This window comes from Limulus polyphemus, unplaced genomic scaffold, assembly GCF_000517525.1.
Source record: "Limulus polyphemus unplaced genomic scaffold, Limulus_polyphemus-2.1.2 Scaffold2942, whole genome shotgun sequence".
Taxonomy (NCBI): Eukaryota; Metazoa; Arthropoda; class Merostomata; order Xiphosura; family Limulidae; genus Limulus; species Limulus polyphemus.
In genome coordinates this window covers 127,028-134,031 of record NW_013668552.1, presented here as the reverse complement: position 1 = coordinate 134,031, position 7,004 = coordinate 127,028, and the positions used below count along the sequence as shown (strand labels likewise).

Here is a 7,004-nt window from a genome sequence, read left to right as displayed (position 1 = left end):
TGAAAAGGTGGTGTCTATTTACTTGTTACCACGCTGTGTATACGATTTCTTTGGCCCAAAATACCTAAATTCTCAGACCATATTAGTAATTACATACTAACCTCGGGTTTTCCTTCTTTTAACTTTGAAAACCAAATTAGAAAAAGTTATTCTGCAAGTTTTAAGATAAGTTAATCGAAAAATTACAAAACAATTCCTAAAATAAAATAATCATAACCCTAAAATGTCTTATATAATATTTTAAACTTTATTTTTAAGACGAAGTACTTTTTTGCCCTTTCTAAAAATATGTCATGAAAATTAAAGGTAACCTTTTCTTTTTCATTTTGATATTAGTCTAAATACTTTTTATTAGTAAGTTCTTTGCTGTGTGACGTTCTGGGAATAGTGTATATTACTTCTAGTACTAGGGGACTAGTTCAAACGTATAAGTGAATAAATTCGAAAACAGAACAGATATGTACCAAATATATGTATTTTAATATTGGTTCCCAGTTTACAGACAAGGCTAAACTCAACTTCTATTTCAAAACTATAGTAAAAGTAAATATATTAAATTAAATAGTGTCAGTGTTGCCGTGTGAGTTTGTCGTTGCCAGTGTCAGTTTTGTTTTGGCTATCGGTGACCCAGTGTCATGGACTTTCTAAACTCAGTTGGTAAGTTGAAAATATGTGAAATTTACATCTTTAGCTCTGAAGTAAATAGATGTAGGCTTACCCCGTGGCTTAATTAAGTTAGTATGAAAAGAAATTTTTAAAAAGTACCTACGACTACGAGCTATTGTCCGGTCACTCTGGTGCAAGTTGTAAGGACCTTAGTAAATCGTTGAATGTTGGTTCGTAAAAAAAAAGAGAGAGAGAGAAGTAGTTTCTAATATTGATTATCAAAAATTTCCTGTTGATAATTGAATTTTTAAAGTGTAAGAAAATGGTTGAAACAAGGGTTTTAAGTTGTAGTTGTGGAACTTCAAGTTTTGTCGTTATGAGGATTACTGAGTGAGTGAAAGTTGACTTGTGTTGACTATATCATGTTTGAAAACAATGACAATAGAAATCATTTTGGAATTATTGAGTGTAATATTTATTTATTTTGCAATAATGAAAAGCCCTTTTAGGTGACAAACATTATCTAAGTACTTATATTTTTTATAAGCCTATTAGTATTAGTCCCACATCATTGGTGGGAAAAGTTTTTGAATAGTGATGAAATATACTTTGCAAAGTCAATTAACAAACTTTAAAATTTTGTTGGATAGTCAGCATTGTTTCACTAGGGGAAAATCTTGCCTTACTAGTCCTTTTGACTTTCTTTGAAGAAGTTACTGTTTATGTAGATAGAAGTATTGCTTGGTGTGGATGTGGTATATCTGGATTTTTAGAAAACTTTTGACAAGATGCGATATAAAAGGCTTGTTAAAAAAAGTTATGTCTGTAGGTGTGGGAGAAAAGTTGGCTCATTGGATAGAAAACTGGCTGAATGGAAGAAGGCAGAGGGTTATAATATAAACAGTTAGCCAAACTAGATTAATGTTACAAGTGAAATACCTCAAGGCTCAGTATTACTATTAGGACCTTTGCTCTTTCTTGCTTTACAATAAATGACATAGATGAAAGAATGGTCAATAGATCACATAAATTTACTGATTACAATGAAGTTTTGGATGTTTCTGGCTGTGAGGAGGGGTTCTACTGCCTTACAGATGGATTTGGTGAGTTGAGTGAATGAATGGTAGATGGTTTTTAATTCTAATAGAAGCAAGGTAATGCATGTGGGATATTACAATTTGAATTCAGTATAATTTTGATGGAAATAACTGTAACAGTATTATGGAAGAAAAAGATCTTGGTGTTCTGGTTGATCATCTCTTAAGTTATCCAAGCATTGTGCAGTTTCTAGTGACAGGGCAAATAGGAATTTAGGTTGTATTTACAGAATTCATGAATACAAAGCCTAAAGAAGCTATAATGTTATTGTATAAGTCATTCATTAGGCCACGTTTGGGATATTGTGTTCAGTTTTGGGCTCCTTACTGCAGAAGGGACATTGAATTATTGAAAAGAGTTCAGTGGAAGGCTAGTGTAATTATATCTGGGATGGAAAGGTTATCATTTCAGGATAGGGCAAGATCTCTGAATTTGTTTTCTCTTGAAAAGAGAAGAGTTAGAGTGGATCTGATTGAGGTATTTAAGATAGTTAAGGGAATTAATAATGTTGATGTATCAACATTTTTCAAATTTAATGGTGCAAATGGAAAGATTAGGAGATACAATTATATATTTTGACAAGGAAGAAGTCATCTTCACCCAAGACAGATTTATTTTCCTAACAGGATGGTTGGCCTCTGGAATGGGTTGCCTTTGATTGTGGTGGATGCAGTTAATATAAGGGAAAGCTTTATAAACATTTGAATGATAAGAGCTGAGTTTTTTTTAAGAGTTTGGTTTAATTTAGTTGATAGAACAGTCTAGATGGACCAAAAGGTCCCTTGCTGTCCTTTAATGTTACATTATTTACCTTAAGGAAAAGCTACAGCCAGTTGAACTAGCGAATAAGAAAGGAAGCCGGTACAAATGTAGAATAGGTGTGTTGCAAGTTTGAAAATTATGCTTTTGATTCAATTTTTAGTGCTAGAAACTTTGGTGTTCTGTATGGTTTTAGCTTATATAAAGCAATAGCAATTGCATAAAGTATGAAATTAGTTTAACTGCTTTATAATACCACTTAAATTATGTGGAAAGTTTAAACTTAGATTGTATAATGTGACTGTTGTACTTTTCTGTGGCATTGAGATTTAAGAGATTTAAAAAAAAATCAAACTTGTAGTTAATAATACAAAAGAACTTATTGACAACAAGAGATCACTTGGTACTTCAATTGCATTCAACTAATCAGTTACCTTCATATGAAACTAATTGTCCTATTTTCAGGTTAAGTTTTTAAAAGATATTTTCAAACTGCTTTTCTTTTAATATAATAGATATTTTCAGGTACAAGAATTTAGGATTAAGTTATTTCTGATACGGTACTTCCCTCCACTCACAAGATTAGCTATTCCTGTTTATTGCTTCCCTTTATATGAGAACTTTTTTATTATGCATGCCACAAGCCTTCTGCACCTCCCTATTGGAATCATATGATTCTAATGTGTTTCTCCTGTAAATCATCATGCACCACTTCTCCACCAATAGGAGAATAGTATGATGAATGTGACTTCCTCTATGTGCCTCTACCGAACTATCACTTCTTGTTTGGCAGCACTTGCACTCAGATGTCTTTCTTTTTTCATCTGGATTAGTGTTTGAGATAGCATTAGTTCTCAAATTGGTTTCGGCTTCCTCTGGTTTTTATCTTCCAACTGTGTGACTCTGACACTGGGTAAGTCTTTATTAATACTTTCTTTTCTTTCAGGGTCCCATTCTTCATACCTTCATTAGATGGATCCCACTCCTTGGAAAATGGTGCCTGGCCAGGTATTCTTTGACTCTAAATCTGCACTGTACACCATGTTGACTAGCATTTTCATTACCACGGCTTCACATGCTCACTTTTGAGATGGGGTTTTTCACAAGATCACTTGTAGGTGAATAACCTCATGATATTTGCTTCATAAATAGGCCTGTCCCTGACCATACCACCCATGGATTTCATGGGTAAAGCAGAAGGGGATAGCTGCCCATCCCTGCCATGCCTTAATTGAATAAATCTGTATGGTCTGCTTTTCATGATCACCCATTGCACTGTCTTGGGTGTCATTGCTCCTCCGGGCTCTCTGACATTATCAGTCCCCCTTTTCTTCTAGTGGATTATGGGAGTTATTACTGCTTACCAGGTCCAAGCCACTGGGGTGGTTGACCATGAAGGCACCCTGCTGGATGGGTTCCACATAAGATGGCTATAACCATTCAGTTTAGAACCGGACGGTGGTGTTCTGCTGGTGTAGATGAAATAATATCCTCCAGTTTGCGATTAACAATACAATGGAGTGAGACATCAGAATGCAGTTCCCCCCTTCGATTGGGAGCTCTCATCCTGCCCTCATGTGGATGTCAGTACCCCGTGGGCTGGTTTAGGGTTGTCTATCTTCCTCCCTTGATTTCCTCCTTCTGTGTTGTGGGTCACAGCAGGGATACATGGGACTATTCCTGTTCTGTCTTTGGCTCTCCCTCATTCTCTCTTATTAAGTGGATCTTATTGCCCTTTGGATGGTTCTGATCTGTTTCACAATCGCGGGAGTTTATTGCATGTGATATACTTCCTTTTGATACTGGATGTCAAATTCCCAGATCTATAACTCAGAGCTAATCCTGTGTAATTCCCAGGAATCAGAGTGGTTCTCAATTCCTTGGTTCTTAGGTTCATGGTGAAGACAGTATGTTCTTCATCATACCCTTGCGTGTATGTCAGTACCCTGTGAGGAGGTTTTGGATGTCGTTGACTTACTTAGTATGGTCCGCCATGTCGTAGCCACTATACTATGGGACCCATCCTCATTTACCCACTTTTCTTAATATGCGATTGAGTTACTATATCTTTCTCTGGTTAGGATCACTCTCCTACCACATTCTCTCCCACTTGGATGTACTCTCATTTTCCGCCATAATTTCTTACATATTCGACATAGGGACAAAAAATATCCCTGGATCAGAAGTGGTGTGGTTCTTCCTTTTCAGATATGATTCTCGCATCTACAAAGATATCCTTCAGATGCTTTCAGGGTGTACATCTGTTCTTCCCTTGCACCGGTCCATCCTCTTAATCAATATGGGATTCTAGCTGATCTTGTGAGTGGAGAAAAGTACCGTATATGAAGTTATTTTCCTATATTGAAAATGTATTTCATAAAGGTAATTCCCTCCATTCACACTTCCCACCCTTCCTCTCCAGTCACTTAAGATGCTTCCGTTATTTGCCAAACTTTGAAGTGATAGGTTGGTAGAGGCACATAGAGGGAGTCATATGCATCACGTGAGTGTACTATTCTCCTATTGGTGGAGAAGTGATGCATGATGATTTGCATGAGAGACAAATTTGAATCATTTGATTCCAGTAGGGGGGTGCAGAAGGCTTGTGGCATGCATAATAAAAACGTTTTCATATAGAGGGCAGCAATGATCAAGAATAGCTAATATTGTGAGAAGAGGGAAGTACCCATCGAAAATACATTTTCAGTATAGAAAAATTATAACTTTTATTGAATGTAAACTGTTATACAGGAAAACTTATGATCTACATAACATAGTGCAAAACCTTTAACAAGCTGAAAATATGATTAATACTTAATAAACTAATTGTTTCTTTAAAATTATTGTGACTAGACCATGTATTAAAGCTAATAGACATTTTTGTCACAGTGTGTAATAGATAATAAGGTCTGGTATGACTTGGTGGTTAAGGCACTCAACATTTAATCTGCAGGTTCGCCATCACCAAAAATGCTTGCCCATTAAGCCATGGAAGGATTATAATGTGATGACCATTCCCATTTTACATTAGTAAAGAGTATTCCAAGAGGAGTTGTTGGATGGTGTTGACCACCTGCCTTCCCTCTAGAGTACCACTTCTAAATTAGGTACAGCTAATGGAAGAAAGCAGAGGGTTGTTACACATGATCCCGTCGAGGTGGATTCCTGTATGTGGTGAGAGGACTTCCCAGGATAGGTTCTGTATTTTCAGTTACCTCCTCTGCAATCTGAACATCCACCCATATGTTTGCCATACATGGTGACCTGTGAAGGGGGGGAGAGTGGTGTTTGGGACAATGCAACACCCCACTTTGACCTTGAATTTCTGTAGTCGGGTGGCTTTGGGGTGGTCCCCCAGAGTCAACTGGCTGGTCCTGTTGGACTAAGGTCAACTGTGTACCAGTGTTGGGCATTCTCAACTGGTGTTGTGGACATTGTGTCTGATGCTGGTATTTGGGTATAGTGCTCATGAAGCCCTGATGTTGCTGCAGTGTCTTTGTTTGGCATTGTAGTGTCCCCTCATAGGACCCCATGGTGGTTGTGGTCAGTGGGCACTAAATTTTTCTCCTTTCATTATGGATCCCCCAAATCCTCAAAATCTTCAACCCATTCTGAACCTGTATCTTGTTTCTGGATCTTGCATTTCTTGTCAGACAAATCTTTAGGACAAATGTCTCTCTTGTTTTTATTCATAAGGGATTAACCCTCTCAATATGGGGTCAGTCAACTTGACCGAGTCACATGACATTTTGTACTCATTTAAAGTCTTTATAAGTTTAATACTTATAACTCTCAATATATTGGGTATATCTTACTGAAATTTGGCAGTCTCTCAGTTAATATTACAAGTCTTTCACATACAAAAAACATATTTCTTAGTGAATTATTTTTAATAAAATAAAAAAAAAGATTTGTTCATGAATATATTGAGTATTTGATTTGAATAGTCCATGTGCAAAGTTATTTTCATGTTAAAATCAAAAATACTTTTCCTCATCTCAAAAATCTCGAATTTTCTTTGTGTAATCCCTAAAACCTCCTGAATGCATTTGAAACGTTATTTTTCAGTAAAACTATATATTTTATCTGTTATTTTCTCTACCCTATCTCAAAACGGGATTGGTCGATTTGACCGACCTCATAACCACCCAAAAAAATTGAAATAAACCTACATTAACCTTCTTTTCTTACTAGTATGACTTCAAATTGTAACATGAAATTACATTTGTTTATCCTAAGTAGCTCTAAGTTCGTAACATTATACATTTATTTATAATTAAATTTTATTGTTTTATTGCTCTTTGAACCATGTCTAACCGCTATCCGCGCCATTATAAGTTGTAACTCACTTGGGGAACGTACAGCTTACGTTACAATATCAAATTACATCACCCACGAGCTGCTTGCATGCGTGCTACGTGAACAATTTTAATTATATTATTATTATTACTTATTTTACCTATTATAGTCTTAAATAACTTTAAAAAATCCATACTTTTAATTTTAGTTACTTTTATAATAATAAATAAAGAATAAATATG

General features: G+C 35.7%; 1 protein-coding gene across 1 annotated transcript in view; it reads left to right on the top strand.

The window, feature by feature from the left end:
- Positions 1 to 384: 384 nt before the first annotated feature.
- Positions 385 to 7,004, top strand: part of LOC106468267 (ciliogenesis-associated TTC17-interacting protein-like) — a 31,024-nt gene continuing 24,404 nt past the window's right edge. The window contains exon 1 of the mRNA XM_013928686.1: positions 385 to 657. Coding sequence (XP_013784140.1) covers positions 636 to 657 — 22 coding nt within the window. The 5' untranslated portion in view covers positions 385 to 635. The remainder of the gene's footprint in view (positions 658 to 7,004) is intronic.